Raw genomic sequence first — 16,889 nt, 5'->3', positions numbered from 1 at the left:
TTCCCTACAAGTGCCTGTGCAAATCATGTGTGACTCAGCAGAAAGCCACTTGAGAAAACAGGGCAGCAAAGGACAAACGACCAAGAAGCCTTTTTCTTTTTTCTCTTGAGATTTCAGAGACGAAGCTCTGAGGCTTCTCTCCCACATTGCACATACGTCTGTTCCTACCTGATTTCTTGAAACACTTCCATCCACCGGATCACTGTACTCAAAGTTATCAATTTTCACCACAGTGTAAACTTTATCTCCCACTGGGAACTGTTTCCCCACGAAGGAGCGATCAGAGATCAGGGCCTCCAAGTCCTTCATCATTTTGTTTGCACCCTCGGCTTCCACCTCCTCGTAATCATACCTGGAAGAAATCACAAAGTTGAGGCTTGCGGGCTGACTTCAGATCACACCAACTTACATCACCACCTTCTACAGCGTTTGTTTGGCCCTCCCCCAAACCATCTAACTTCAGAAGAAGCTGGCAAAAATATGAGCATGTCATTCTCTGGGGATGGAGCAGACGAGGGATGAAAAGAAGGGTTTGGAGGGTTTCAGGAAAGGGTTAGGAGCTTCTGAATAAGCAGAAAACTCCCATCTTGGCTCTTCTACAGAATAAAGCTCTTAGAAGCTTCAAAGGCTTTTGAGAGAGATTATCTAACATTTAATCACCACATCCTGAGGATGTAGAAACAAAAGCAATGTTATCTGCATAAATGCACACGTGACTCAGGCACTGCTCTTCCAAACTGCTGGAGCTTCTTTGGGATAAACGCTGGGAAGGCTCCCAGTCTGGGACCTGCCTGAGGCTGCTGAGATTTTGGATAAGGAGCGTTCCAGTCTCCACAGGAGCTTCCTCAAGTAAGGCCAATTCTTTTTTTTTTTTTTTTTGCGGTACGCGGGCCTCTCACTGTTGTGGCCTCTCCCGTTGCGGAGCACAGGCTCCGGACACGCAGGCGCAGCGGCCATGGCTCACGGGCGCAGCTGCTCCGCGGCATGCGGGATACTCCCCGACCGGGGCACGAACCTGCGTCCCCTACATCGGCAGGCGGACTCTCAACCACTGCGCCACCAGGGAAGCCCAAGGCCAATTCTTCATTGACCAAATGAAGGAGCCAAGCCTTAACTCTTTTTTTTTTTTTTTTAAGCCCTAACTCTTTACACCTGAAATGCCTCCCTCCTCTCAGTGAGAGTGGATTCCAGTCCACAGCATTCACCCTGACAGAGGAGGCCTGGTGTGGATGCAAAAGGGCCAAGAAAAAAAAAGTACATCACAAATGAAATTCTATGACTGTTACTTTTCCTCCAAGAATTGTTCTTGACTTCTTTCTTAGGAGGTTAAAGACTCTTACAGGTGGCTTTTCTTGTCCGAGTGGCACACACCCTCTTGAGAGAGTTCTTTTTTAGAGGCTCAAGATAGCAGAGTCTATATTTATTTGCAATAGTGAAACAAATATGATATGTGCAAGCAGACACCTCTGAGACATGAAAAATACCAGGGAATTAAGGCCAACTATTCTGGCTCCAGGATTCTATGAATCAAGGACAGCAGTCCCCTTAATCCTGAAGCTAGCTCTTTCCCCCAGTTAAAATGATAACAGCAAAAAATTACAACCAGGTGTTTGTGCTTTACATCTGTGACCTTTGGGTGTTTGAGGGAAATGTTCTATAAATCCTAGGCACAGAAGGGTACAATGGAAAGAATCTGGGCTTTGGAATCAGACAGAATGAGCTATGAACCCAGCCTTTATTGGTTACTAACTGTGCAACTGTGGGAAAGCTGCTTCATGTCTTAGAATCTCAGCTGCCTTATCAATAACTATTTTCGAAGCTGATGTGAAACAATGCATGCAAAAAGCACTTTTGTTAAATAAATGGAGGGTATAATGGAGTCTTAACTAACCATAAATTCAGTTTCTGAGGACTTTATTTGTAATACTTGGTTAGCAGTTATTTGAAATTAATAAAAATGTGTTAAGATCGTTTTTAGATGGAGACTCCTAACTGATTCAAGACTGACCCTCTCTGAACAAACCCTCCTAACCTTATTCCATTCTGGTTACTTTTCATTTGTTAACTCATTCATTTATCTATTCAAAGCATATTTACACAATGTCACCATGAATTAGTGTTTGGTGATACCATGGATTACAAAAACAGATATGGTCCTGCCTTCATGATCCTTTAGGCTCTAGAGAGTTCATGACTGCTGTTCTAAATTACCAGATTTTTCTGGTTCTTAGAAAGTAGAGATTCTTGCATTGGTTACCAGGGCTACTGTGTGGTACCATGTGGCAGATACTACTTATACCTTCCACAAAAAAATAACCTGAGGGAGAAAGATAGCAATATACTTGTCCAAAGTCAAAAAAAGGATTCTGATTAAGGAGGCCAAGTTCCTGAAGGCTGAATTCTTTTCCTGACTATCCAAAGATCATGGACCATTAAATCTGTGACATATTTTAAAAATTCTCTAGTCTAACTCACCTATTTTATAGAGAAGGCAACTGAGGCTCAGAGAAATAATACCTTTGTATTTCTTACATAAATATTTTATTTAATATGCTTTTCCTCATATTTATTTTCCATAATTAGAACAGTGAGGTTCAGGAAAAAAATTACACTTACTGGGGGAAAGGCAAATTGAAATTAGTGAAAAGTACAACTGGAAAAAAATGTTAATGCTTCTTAAAAATAGAAGTATGGGGCTTCCCTGGTGGCGCAGTGGTTGAGAGTCTGCCTGCCGATGCAGGGGACACGGGTTCGTGCCCCGGTCCGGGAAGATCCCACATGCTGTGGAGCAGCTGGGCCCGTGAGCCATGGCCACAGGGCCTGCGTGTCCGGAGCCTGTGCTCTGCAACGGGAGAGGCCACAACAGTGAGAGGCCCACGTACCGCAAAAAAGAAAAAACAGTATGTATGGGTCAAGAAGACTTACTAACTAGTCTAAGTATTTTGTCTACTGATGAATCCCCAGTGCTTGGCAGAAAGTAGGTACACAGTCAATATATATTGAATCAATGAATGAAGTACTGATAACTACGCAGCCTTTGGGGACCTATTTTAATGAGTCATAAAAGTTGATTTAGACTAAGCATAATTGTTTCCATAATTTCAGAAAAAGTTTCCATACTTTCAGTGTCCCAGAGTTTATAGAACACTTTCAGACTCATATTTCATTTAATCTACTCAATAGCTAGACTGTTATTTCCATTTCTACAAATGAGAAAACTGAGTACAGAAAGAGGTTAAATGACTTCCCAATCTACTAGGGGGCAGAAATAAAATTCTAATCCATTCTTCTGAATCCAGATCCAATGTTATTATCATGTCCACCTGATAGGTACATTTAAAAGGCTGACAAAACATTCATTCTTTTGAATATGTTAACTAAAAATTTTAAGCCTCGTTCTTTACGGCTGACATAAAAGTTGACTTCATCTCGACCCTGACGGAATTATATTAAAAATCCCCAATTGATGGAGGCTGAAGGAACTGAGGTTTTATTATCACCTAAGATAGGAAGGAAAGAATTTGTATGCATGAGAATTCTCTCTGTCCACTTCCCCATGCTACCTCTGTACCCAGCCAGGCTGTGGCTTACCTGGTGAAGAAATTCCGGCCATACTTTTGCCAGTGATCTTTGAGGATGTCCTCCACACTCTGTTTGCGGGTGGCTAGGATGGAGAGCCAAGCAAGGACAGCCCAGAGTCCGTCCTTCTCACGGATGTGGTCAGAACCTGGTCAGGGGGACAGTATGCGGCTGTGAGAAACGTGATTTCTCCAAAATACTTGGGAATAAACTCCTCAACAGTATATGACCCAACCAAAAAAGTCATAAAACTTTACTGAGGAACTTGAATACATGGAAGAAACCACATATTGAATAAAGCCACATACTATTGAAAAGAAGGTGATGCTTCCCAAAGTAATTTAGAAATTTAAGGCAAATGCCAATAAAAATGTCAGCGGAATAATTTGGTGGAACTTGATGTATCAATTATGAAGTATGAATGTGAGTGGAAAAAACAAAAGAACATGACCACTGTGAATTTTCAATAACTAAAATAGTCTGGTAGCTTAACAGAACAAAAGAGAGCACCCAGAAAGAGACCCAAACACTTACGAGACTTGAATAAATGATAAAGGTGTCACTTTAAGGCTGTAGGAAAGAATGGATTACTTTTTAAGTAGTATTTGTCTAACTAGCTAAACAGTTGGGAAAAAATCAGTTTTTTCCCTATAAAACACCATACAAAAAGAATTCCAGATGAATTATACATTCAAATATAAAAACTGAAAACCTTTAAATATTAGAAGACATATATATTTTTTTTAAATCTTAGAGATGGCAAATACATATAAATTCAGAATTCATAAAGAAAAAGATCTACGTATTTTTCTACTTAAAACTTAGCATTTCTATCAGCAAAACTACTATAGATAAAATTAAAAGGCCATTGGTAAACTAAAACAAAAAAAACTACACATTTGCAATATACAGAAGATATTTAAAATACTCAATATAGAAAAAGTTCTTATATATTAATAAGAAAAAAGTAAAATCTTGACAGAAAAACAGGCCAAGGATATAAATAGGCAATTCATCGAAGAATAAATATAGGTACCCAATTCACATAATAAAAAGCTGTATTATTTTTAAGAAGACAAGTTAAAGTTAACATCACAATAAGAAACTGCTGCTTGTTTGACAAATGGCCATAGATTTAAAAATGAGAACACCTAGCATCAGGGGAGGTATAAGAGAAATGGGATTCCAACATGCTGCTGCTGGGAGGGGTACAGTCCCTCCAGAGAGCAATTTGGCAAAAAGTATGAAAGGCTTAAAAATGGACCTACTTGTGGATCCAGGAACTCCAACTCTAGGATATCTTTCTTTAACCAAAAGGGGTTTGGTTAAATAAACTATGCCACATCTGTCTCCTGCTAAGGTCCTTGCTAAACTCTTTATCAAAAATAACAAATTGGCTCCTTTGGATGTGCTTATATGCATGGAGACCCTTTCCGAAGAGCCTGATGGGGAACAGAACTCTCATTTTTTTGCCTTTAACTTCCTTATTCTAAAAAGAGCAGACGATGTTGAGCTTTACTTTCTGATTTCTGAATAGGACTCAATACAATCCCTCCAATAATGTTTTGCATGTTATCATGCCTTGAACTTTTTTATGTACCTCTCTGTCCTTCTTGACTTCCCACTGGGTCTTATTTTCCTTACAACTGTGAGAGTATCTAGCACAATGCTGGCGATGAGGCATGAGGTAAGTTTGTTTCCTTCCTCTCTTCATCCTTTTTGACCCAGCTGAAATATCCTCTCCTATCTGAGACTAGCTCCCAGCTTCCCTGGACAGTGATGAGCTACTTGTTCTTCTCGTATAGCAACTGCTCAAAACATGTGGTGCGGCACCATACTCCTTGAGCCTCAGCCATCTATTTATGAGCCTTTTACCCCACTATCCATGTATGTCTTGGAGGCATCTCTTATATCCTTGTAACTTAGTCTGGTGGCTAGCATAGCACATGGAATATATTAAATAACTAATTGTGAAGGAGTTCATAAATGAATTAATCAATTAATATTCTACTCCAACATCTTCTCTTTCTCTTTTTGGTTCATAAAAATATACAACTTTTTCCCCCAAAAGAGTCCCTCTTCAGTAAGATACTACTTTTAGAAATAGCAGCTCTCAAAACCTGGATGCTGACAAACTAGAAATATCAGGCAATACTTTTAGCACTTTAGATAACAAATTGAAGATATGTTAACCTAATTTTATTAGCTATGGACTTTTATTTGCCTTTAGTGCTATTTCAAGGAACAGAAAGTTAGCTCTCTGGCTCCTACAGCTTTTGCAAATGATATGTTTTGGCAATAGTTTACCCTGAGCAGTAAGATCCTAGCAGCTTCCCCAGTATACTGAGAATTCATGACAGAAGTGTACAGCTTGGAATTATTCATCTGTGAGCCCCTAGGTTTGGTTTTTTTTTTTTCCTGTCCTTCCTTCCTTTTTCTTTTCTTTTTTCTTGGGGGTGGGGTGCAGAGAGGCGGAAGGGAGGTGGCTAGACTGAAAGCATAGGGGGCAGTGTTCCTTTGTGCTTTTCCTATTCTAAGTAATGAATTGGCTTTTTCCTTTATGTAGAAATGACCTAGAGTCTGTCATACAGAGTGAAGTAAGTCAGAAAGAGAAAGACAAATACCGTATGCTAACACATATATATGGAAATTAAGAAAAAAAATATCATGAAGAACCTAGGAGTAGGACAGGAATGGAGACGCGGACCTGCTGGGGAACGGACTTGGGGATATGGGGAGGGGGAGGGGGAAGCTGTGACAGGAGCTAAGCCCTTTTAGATTATGACTTACATAAATTAGACATCATTGGACCACCAGAATCAAACATATGAAGATTTTGACCAGCAATAGTGTTGGTTGATGTGGTGACAGGGCGGGAGGGTGGCATGGACATATATACACTACCAAGCGTGGAATGGATAGCTAGTGGGAAGCAGCCGCGGAGCACAGGGAGATCAGCTCGGTGCTTTGTGACCACCTAGAGAGGTGGGATGCGGGTGGGTGGGGGGGAGGGAGACAAGAGGGAAGAGATATGGGAACATGTATATGTATAACTGATTCACTTTGTTGTGAAGCAAAAACTGGCACACCATTGTAAAGCAATTATACTCCAATAAAGATGTAAAAAAAAAAAAAGAATACAGAATCAGAGAAATCTTAATTAGGTAGAATAGAAATTTCAGAAGGTATGGTGCTTGATAAAAAAATTAAAAAATAACGTCCCTTAACTCTACATAATGGGAAAGAAAATGGAATATAACCCAATACGTTCTTTTTTTCTGGGCAGTGTGATTACAGTGCTTTTCTCTTCTTCCTTATCTAATTTTTTCCAGTTACGAATGTGAATTACTGGTATCATTTTTTTAATTAAAAAAAAAAGCCAATCCCACTGAAGTGTAAGGAAAGGGAAAACTATCAGCAAGCACCACTGATCCTAGCTGACAGGAGTTTTGCCTCAGGTCTTTTCATACTTGGTCCAGGTCAGGGACCAACTAAGCCTATGGGGATTCTGCCCTTTCAGCATCTTCAAACACCTGTCACTTGACTTTGGCTTAATCAGCACCTTGTGATATGTATAAACTCTGCTCAGTCAGGGCACACTCTGGCCTCAGCCAAGAAAAATGTCAACCTTTGTTCAGGGAGCCAAGAGCCAATAGTTTCGGGATTAGGTTTCGTTTACCAGTACGAGCATCTCAGGAGTGCCTGGGCTCCTGCCTCTGCCAGGCCAAGGCCTGTGGATGGACCATGGCAGCAGAAAAAGAGCTCCACAGAGTTCTCTGAAAACCCTAGCATCCATCTGTCTGCCTCTGTCTCTCTGCCTCTCTCTCTTTCTCTGACCACCTCTATCTCTCCTTCCGTCTCCTAAACATGCCTGGAAATGTCCACCTCACATATACCTATTAGCCTGGCCAACATCTCCTGCAACTACTTTCAACTTCCTCCTTATCTAGGATGCCTTACTTGTTACCCTCTGTCCTTACCCCTATTCTATCACACCCTGTCTGCTCTTACCCCAACCTACGCCAAGAATTGTATCCCCAGCTCGTGCTTGGCGTGCAGTCAGCTCTCAATACAGGTTTGCCCAGAGAATGCCCAGACCTCAGCTGACTGGCTGGGAGGTCCAGCAGACCTGCTCTGTCCACAGTGCTGTCCTCTTTGGCTTCCACTGCACAAATGACTTCCCTGTGAAAGGGCAGATAAGCTCCTCAGGAAGCCTTTTCCAGACCACTCTGGCCTTCAAGGGGGCTCCTCCTCAGCAACCCCCAAACTTTCCATTTATCAATTCATCCTGAGCTGCTTCATGACTGCCCGTGGAACTTTGTTTCCTTTGGAGGAAATTGGTAAGCGCCTGACAGGCAGGAAACGTGTCTTAACCCAAACTCCATTTGATACTCAACAAATGTGAATCAGTGCCTACCATGTTCCAAGTATATGAGAAAATACTAAGATGAATAAGATACGTTCCCTGCCCTCACAGATGAGCACAGATGTACAGATGAGGGAGACAGACATGCAGGTAACAGTTTAACTGAGTTAGTTATAATTAGGGTATCAGCCTAGTTCTACTGGGGTGTTCTGCCTGGGACATTTCCAGAGACGGGATGCTCTAACCTTCCTGCGGGGTCTTTACCTACAGGAAAATGTACTCAGTAGGTATGCAATTCAGGGCAGGCAGAGAAGTAGATAGGACATCTAATCCCCTACACCACAGAACCAGGTTAGGTGCCCTGACTATACAGTTCCCAGAGCATCCTGTACTTTAGTTTCTATCACTTTCTATTACACTTGTAATAGCCTGGCCGGGGTCCGATTTCCTTCCCCAAATGTGGCCTCCACGGAGTCCTTCACAGGGAGGTTATGCTTAACACTGTGTTCCCAGAACCTAATTCAGTATCTGGGATACAGTCAAAGCTCAATAAACAATCTGAGGAATGAGTTGATGAAAAGAAGTACAAATATGAAGGACTTTTCATAAGAAATTAAAATTAAAAGAAATCTGCAAAGCATTGAATGCTGTATTTCTTCAAGATAATCACTCCTATATAATATGTCATCACTAGGACCTTTTCAAGATGGGATGGGGGAAAAATATTGCTAACCTTTGGGCCCAACCAGATCAGAATTTACTGGCATATTTCCACATGATATCAAGTTAATCCTCAACCTGGTTTCCTATCCCTCTTTCCCAAGACCCCCCACTTTTCCCAAGGAAGAGTTTCAAAAGCAGTGACATTCTATTCTATTCAGTGACTTCACTTTCTATTTCCTTCCCAGTTTCCCAAGAATTCAAGGTTTCCCTCCACCCTTGTGCATGAACACGTGCATCAGCATCCACAGTTAGGGGGGCAAATAACTGCTCCATGAGATCAACCAAAAACAGCAGGTTCACCCTGTCTAGTTCTGGTGCCCTAGCAGAAACACCTTTACCCCTGGCATTTGTAACGGTGATGGCTGAGGAAGTGTCATAGCCTTGGTGGCTACAGTAATCGTGTAAGACCGTTGCTGTTTCTCCACCATGAGCAGACTAACGTATACTTGGTAAGGGTCATATTATGGCTTGTGCTTTTAAATGCTAGTGGTTTGTTTTATTTGGTGAGCCAGCTCTGAGGTCTGACTCCTATGCACCTCTTTGCCAGTAAACTTCTCCTTTTCTTTCACGAAAGGTCATCTCGTCTCACAAAGACCTTGGGTCCTCAGGTCTGGACTATGGAGAGGGAATGTTGCTGAGTCCCCACAAGAGTCCCAGACTGCAGCCAGAGGTGAGGTGGGCATTCTCCACGGAGGTGGGTGTTTAAGCAGAAGAGCACTGACTGGTTATTTATGACTCCAGCAACACACAGAAAATTAAAGTTCTTTCCTTTCCAACAGCAGGATTCTGTTGGTCTGAAAGGAGGATGCCAAGTGAAGAGCATGTTCTCCCATTCATTCAACAAGTGTTTGCTGAGCACCTAGTCCATTTTGGGATTTATAGGAGGCTCTGGGGATATGACGGAGAACAAGACAGATGTGACTGCTGTCCTCATGGAGCTTACAATCTAGTGGAACCAACAGACATTATTCAAGTAATCATAAATAATTGTAAAGTTACAGCTGTAATACGTGCAAGGAAGTATGCGGTGCCATGAAGTCCAATAATAAGGGGATTGGACCTACTCTGGAAGGTTAGGGAGGCTTTCCTGAGAAATTGCCTCTGCTCTCGCCTAGAAAAATACACAAATAAATGACCCTGTACTCAATTAAGCTACAGAATTTAAATATTTCAAAGCTTGTAGAATCACTTCTCCTTTACAGAGAAGCTCTGTAAAGGAACCGTTGGAAGCATTTGCCAACAAGGGACATAGTAGGTGGAAATTAACTCCTCTATAAATAAGGAGATCAGAAGTTCAGTTAAATAAGTTCAGCTGCACTCACTCAGCAGTGGAGACCCATGGCTATGCAGCCTGGTTTTTTAAATGCTTATCTCAGAAATATTGCAGAACAATTGTCTTTTTTTTCAGAGAGAGAGAGAAGGAGTTTGTGGATTGTTCTTATGATGAATTCTCTCTTTTGATATAAAGGATATCAAAGGGAAGATAAAACCATGGTTGGTACTTAGTATTTGATGAGCGGGTTAACAAGTAAACAAATAAGAACAAGCTTTAACAAGAAATAATTTAAAATCTAATACTTGGGTTCAAAGAAATCAGTTCCACAAATGTAACATGGGGACTTTTCTTGGCAAATGTTCCTCAGTAAAAGCTTAAGGTGGTTTAATTATCTACAACATTACATGGGCTAAACAGTATTACGAAATGTCCTAAAAGCTAACATAAATGAAAGTTACATCAAGAAAACTACGGGGTCCAGTTTTCTAGAAATAGTCATCCCATCTACTCTTTACTTGTCAGGTCCATCCTGGAGGATCTGGGCTCAGTTCTAGACATGATCTTCTTTAAAGGGCATTGGTGAACAGGGAAGCATCAAGAAACTCATGCTGGTTATATAACCAACGTGAGTGGGGGATGACTGGAGGACTAGGGGTGGGTGGCCAGAGAAGAGAGGACCTGAGAACTGCCCTCTGGCATCTTGAAGGCCTGTCATGCGAGGGAGGAGCAGCTTGTGCCGGGCTGTCTTCAGGCCTGTTCCCAGCCAGTCAACACCTGGTTGGCTACTTGGCTCTAGGACTCTGACCCACCTTGACCAATGCTACCCACATGGGTCTGTGGGGCAACATGTTACTAGATATACCACAAAAAAGAGATATCGCAGTTAACTATGCTTAGGCAAAACTGTACAAACAGGATTCCTTATAGCAGAATGTTTTGGAATCTTCAAATGATAACATCATCGTGAATATCCAAGACAGAAAGGTATATTCCAAGTTTCCCAATCTGTAGTGAACTCAGAACTCTTTCATGGAACTAGTATCTTTCCACACATCCAAACACCCTGGAAAGACCTGTTCTAGACTTTTCTCTTTTCGCTAGGCTCAGCACTGAAATAGGTACACGGGGTCAGGAAACCAAAGGTTTAGACACGGTGCCTGCCTTCAAAGACAGCTTCATCCATAGGGAAGAATTATTGACACCAAGTCTGCACTGGATAACACTGAGGAGATTTCATGGGAGAAGACCACCTCACAGGTCCATTGGGTATTCATCTAGTATCCCATGGAGTAACATGGCACCATCCATACTTTATGAGGTAGGAAAGGACTAAGCAGTAGACTTGTTACCTCTTACCAAAGACCTAGAACCTTGGGAAATCATGTAGCCTTTTTTGTAGACATTGTTCAACCCCCCAGACTCATCCATCTTTCTTAATATTCTCCAATTCCATCAAGCCAATTCATTACCAAGAAGTGCTGCCACTCCCTCAAGGATATTAAACTGCTTAGAATTTTGTCAATGGGTGTCTCAAATTTACCAGCTCATTCTACCCACCCTGCCCTAGGACTTGTAGGCAAAGAAATCAGCATTCTATTCTGTTTAGCTAGCATGACTTGCAACTTAATGGCAAGGCTGATAGAATGCTCGATTTTGATCTTTTCTTTGCTAAAGGATGGAAGAATAGTACCGGAGGCTGGTCCTTTTACTTCAAAATATTGGGTAGAGGAAATAGGAGAGGAAATAGGGCCACTGAAGTACCTTGTAACCTGGCTGCTGGAGACAACACGAGGGAAAGGGCCACACGCCTGAATGAATGTTTAGAAAAGAAAGAGACTGGTGTAGGGTGGGTTACAGGAAAGGTCATGGAGGTGGGAATTCAGGTCGATATTGGACAGACATAGAAGAGGAGAGAGAGCATAGAAAGTGGGATCTAGGGGTCTTGGGACACCTCCCAAAGCTACCATGTTCTACTCTTTCATCATACCACAATTTACATATAGATCCTTGTCGTCAACTTCTTGATCACCTAGCAACTTAGTTCCACCCTAATGGTCTCCCTCCACTTAACCTTAATAAATCGCAAGCTGTTGCTACGGAAAACGTGTGCCTATTAAAGAGGAAGATGTAATGCTGTGGTGAAACCTTCTCTTAAATGAAAACAAGAAACTGACTCGCTCCACCATATTTCTTCTTAGAAATGAAAACATTTATAAAGGTTTCCTTGACCACCGAGGGAAGAAACAATGTGTTCATCACTCTGTTTAATCCCCACAGACTCAAGGATCAAACTTCCTGCCTCAGTAGACATGATCCTCCGAAAGTAAAATCAGCCCTCCCTGGCAGAACGTGCTCATTGCCTTTCCAATGTGTACACTCCATCAGGGTTGTTATAAATAAGCTGGCTCTTGATTTAGGACACATCAGCTACTGTTGCTATTTCAGTGCTGCCTTTAGCAGTCTGCGCTTTCTTTCGCTGCCAGTAGCATTTAGAGCACAGAACTCGGTGGCTCAGGGCTGCGCGCTTACCGGTCCCGAAGCTCTCCTCCCCACAAAGGGACAGTTTGCTCGCGTCCATCAGATTCCCAAAAAACTTCCAGCCAGTTGGGGTTTCATACAAAGTGATCTTTGTAGCATGAGCCACCCTTCAAAGGCATGAAATCAAAGTTACATCACAGCAGGACTGCTAGCATAGCCATGTGAGGGATGGAAAACAGCAACCATTATTGTATCAAGGGCCCCATTTAGTATTCCTCAGAGGTACACATAATTCTAAGATTGGTGAAAAATCATATGAGAAAACTTGCACACAATGTGCTATTATATGTGGAGTCAGTGGAGGGGGGGGGAAGAGGACGAAGAAAGAATTAATCCAGGTCACGGATTTTAACATTTTAGAAGAAGCAACAGTGGCAAAATGGGCAAGGCTGTTCGGGGGGCCATTTAAACCCACACGTTTTGGATACAGACAGTATTTATAACCATTCCATAGCGAATAAAAGAGTGATGTTTCGACGCACCTATAGTCATAGAGACATAGAATATTGGGTCTGGGAGGTCAGTATTTTACTGAGAAGGAAACAGGATCCAGAATGTTATGTGATCAGCCCGAGGTCACACGGCCAGGATGACCAATGCCTGCTATCCAGCTGCCCAGTCAGTGCTCCTTTCATTTCCCTGGAAATGACAGGGAATGTCCCCCAGGGACAGTGCCCAGTGCGGTCTCCCGTGTGCACCAGTTGCATCCACATTGACGCATGGTCCCCTGTCCCCTCCAATATATCTTTTACCTCTCCCTATATTATCCTTAGCCTATTTGAAACCTTTGAGTGACTGTTTTTTTAAACCCTTGCCCTTTGAACAGGAAAAGTTACCTACATTTCATTTACTCTTTTAGTGAGATTTGCTTTCCAAAATGCTTGTCTTATCACTAACAACACAATATCATATTTCAATTCTAATATCTGAGGAAAATTAGATCTACGATTTTGAAACCTGTGAAAGTACAATGAACTTTTTTCTGGGTAATGAGGTATTTTCCATTGTGATTCTATACGTGGATTATCAATTTTTTCAGAACTTGGAATTAAACTGTTTTGGATTACACAGAAGGTATTTCAGGACCTGATCAGTCTAATGTACAAGAGCGTGGCCACACACCAGCTCACAACTTCGGATGGAGGATGTGAAGGCAGAAGTACCAGGTTCTAATTCTACCTCTGATGTAGCTGTGGGGTCCCGGGCAAGACTGCTAACTACTCTTTTGGTTTCCTCCTCTTTAAAATAAGGACTGCTATGAGGATCAATTGAGATGGTGAATGTAAAAAGGCACTGTGTCAACTACAAACTACTATATGAATATCAGCCACTACTTTGTTAGCTGAAGTCAACACTAGTTCTATAACACACACACACACACACACACACACGAAACAGAAAACTACTGTATAGCTCAGTGGCTGGGAGCAAAGGTTCTGGGTTCAAATTCTACTCCATCATTGACTAGCTGGGTGACCTTGGGCAAATTAGTTAATTTCTTTGTTCTTTTGTTTTCCCACCTGTAAAGAGGAGTTAAATATAGCATTTACTTCATGGAGTCGGTCTGAGAATTAAATGATTTAAAACATATCTAGTGTCTAGCATAAGGTAATGTTCAATTAATATTAATTATGACTGTAAGCGCCTAGATACATACATTCTGCTTTCCTCCCTGGCCTCGACCTTTTATTCATTCACTTGTTCTTTATCTATTCATTCAGGAAACATTTATTGGACACCTAACATGGTCTAGTTAATACTCTCCCTGGTTGGTCCTCATTTATAACTTATATTTTTCAGATGTTTTAGATGTGATCCCGTAAGCTACCCTAAAGCCTTTGCAAGTGAGATGAAATACAATCAATCAATAAATAAGCAAGTCAGAGATATCAACTGTTTACTGTCACTGGTACCGCCTGTCTCAAAAACTGAATGCATTTTTTTTTAACTATTCTAGCTTTACGTTTACTCAGATTTGGGACAAATGAACATTTACTATGCTTGTGTGTGTATAGGCATCTGATGGGGGCTGGATGAGGGATGTTTTTTGAAAGTTCTGCTGAAACACTGATCTTACATCAAACTGCTCTTTCACCCACTCTGTGTACACTGCTAAGGGTAAGTGAGCCTCTAGAATGATGTCTTGACTACAACGAAGTGCTATCCATTCATTTATTCATTAACATTCAATCATTCATTTTTAAAAATGATGTGTGTGTGTGTGTGTGTGTGTGAGGCACACCATGATCAGGAAGAGTTTAGGACAGTGAATAAGACATTCTTTTCTCTGTAGAAGTTTCTAGTCTAACAGGGCAGATAGTCAAGAAAACAGGCTATCAGGACACAGTGTGATAAGTGCCAGGATGGAAGAAATGCAGGGTGCTAAGGGAGCACAGAGCGGGGACAACCAATCCAGAAAAAAGTTCATCCATTCCTTCATAAAATAAACACTTCCATAGCACATACTATGCAGCAGATGCCCTAGCTGAAAAGGGAAGAATTATGTTCCCAGCACTGTGAAGGGCCTGGCGGGAGCCAAGGGAATGGAGAGACGTACCGGTCCAGGGCACCACTGGTGGGCATGCTGCGTGCAAAGCCGCGGACCCCGGTTTGCTGGAAATATGGAATGCTGAAGATGTTGGCAGCAATGACAGCCACAGAGTCTGAAGGGTTCACAAAGAACCCATGCTTGCCCAGAATCATGTTTCGATCCTTTGGGAGAAGGGGAATTCAAAGGAAGATCTTTTAATCAAAGTGCTGAAGAAACCAAGCTATCTTACATGGAGGTTTCATAAAATTTAAAACTATGATACATTTATTCACACTGGCTTCTAAACACTGGATTTTATTCCTAATGGATCTGTACAGTACCACTGGGCCAATGGCACCTCCGTGCCGAAGAGCTAAAACTGTTTGAAATTAAAGTGCAAGCACAAACTCCTTCTGGGCCGAATCCTCTGTTCTCCCTCCAGAGGCCAGCTGACTGTAACCTCCCTGACCTTTTCCAAACTCTGGAACTAATCACCTCTCTTCTCTCCCAAAAGAGAGGAGAGATCACAATGAGAGGAAATATGGGCTCTTTAGAGTCTGGTAGGTCTACCAGGCATCCTTCAAGGAACAAAGCAGATTCCCTCAAGGAAAGGCTTCTAAATCTTGGGCCCTCCATGTGGTGCAGGACCCAACAGAACATGCTGCCACCTCACTGCTCTCCTGGTGCCTGACATACCGGAAGTACTCAAGTAACTGAGAGTATGCAGGGAAAAACTCCCATCATGCACTGCCACAGAAAGATGCATTGCAAATGATGTCTGCTAGGGACCCTTCTAATTTCCCCAAATTTTGATATTGGAAAATCTATTTTTAGGAAACAATGAATTCTAGATGATGTTAAAGAATAATAGCAACCACCAAAATATATTTTCGACTAAGTAAATATGTGTAGTGTTTACTATCTCTGAGATATCAAGTATACAAACCTAAGACAGTTTCCCTCCTTGTCTGTCATGTACTCACCAATGTAAATAAAAGTGCGTGTTCATTTAAAATATTAATTGTAGCTAAAGAATAAAATGTTAATTCTCTCATTAGAGTTTCATCTTTCAGCTAATGTGAATGAACAGGTGGGTATATTATAAGGCCAAGACCCTTGCCAGAGATTAAGTAGCTAGCTGCTCGTTTAGAGCAAAAACCTACCTCAGGACAGGTACCTAGAGCCCAACTAGTTCATGAAGCACCAGTCATGACATCATAACCAGGCCCCAATTACCCTGCCCCTCTTAGCAGACATTAAACACACGGGTTCCGTTTCAAGGACTCATTCTGTTCAAGAGGGTCTTCTAATAATTGAGCCCTGACTCCAGGTGCAATGGAGGAGGCTGATTGACTGGCACTCCTAGGCCCACAGGGCCTGGCAGAAGCAGTCTGCTTTTTCCCCCGTCTTTAGGATCAGGCCTGACCTGCATCAGAGTTCACTTAAAAACACCTGTACCCACCCCATCTCCATCAAAGGCAGCCCCAAAATCGTGCTCTCCTGTCTTCATAGTCTCCACCAGGTCAGCTGCATAGGTGAGGTTGGGGTCAGGGTGGTGGCCTCCAAAGTCCTCCAGGGGAACACAGTTAACTGCTGAGTTTGCGGGGGCTCCGAGCTCTTCACAGAGGATCTTCTTCACATACGGTCCCACAACTATGCAGAGCATGAAATAAAGAACCAGAAAATAAAACTTACTGCAGGAGGTGAGGACTTACTGCATAAGGTGGAGGTGTTCTAGGGAGAATGGCAAAGAGAACATGCAAACTGTATTCAAGGGCTTGTGGGGAGATAAGTCTGGAGTAGAAAGTTCTACAAACAGGAATATTGAGAGATTAGGTTGGAAAGGGTGAGGCCATTTGTTGAAGGAAAGAGGGGGG

At 42.1% G+C, this 16,889-nt stretch overlaps 1 protein-coding gene across 2 annotated transcripts in view; it reads right to left on the bottom strand.

Annotated features, from left to right (window-relative positions):
• PGM1 (phosphoglucomutase 1) overlaps nucleotides 1-16,889 on the bottom strand; it is a 56,970-nt gene that overhangs the window by 5,507 nt on the left and 34,574 nt on the right. For both annotated transcript variants that reach the window (XM_007464298.1, XM_007464297.1), the window contains exons 5-9: nucleotides 16,475-16,665; nucleotides 15,040-15,194; nucleotides 12,474-12,589; nucleotides 3,592-3,727; nucleotides 169-352 (exon numbers count right to left, since the gene is read on the bottom strand). In XM_007464298.1, coding sequence (XP_007464360.1) covers nucleotides 169-352; nucleotides 3,592-3,727; nucleotides 12,474-12,589; nucleotides 15,040-15,194; nucleotides 16,475-16,665 — 782 coding nt within the window. The remainder of the gene's footprint in view (nucleotides 1-168; nucleotides 353-3,591; nucleotides 3,728-12,473; nucleotides 12,590-15,039; nucleotides 15,195-16,474; nucleotides 16,666-16,889) is intronic.

This window comes from Lipotes vexillifer, unplaced genomic scaffold (assembly GCF_000442215.2).
Source record: "Lipotes vexillifer unplaced genomic scaffold, Lipotes_vexillifer_v1.1 scaffold47, whole genome shotgun sequence".
Lineage (NCBI taxonomy): Eukaryota > Metazoa > Chordata > Mammalia > Artiodactyla > Lipotidae > Lipotes > Lipotes vexillifer.
This window is presented reverse-complemented; position numbering and strand designations above follow the sequence as displayed.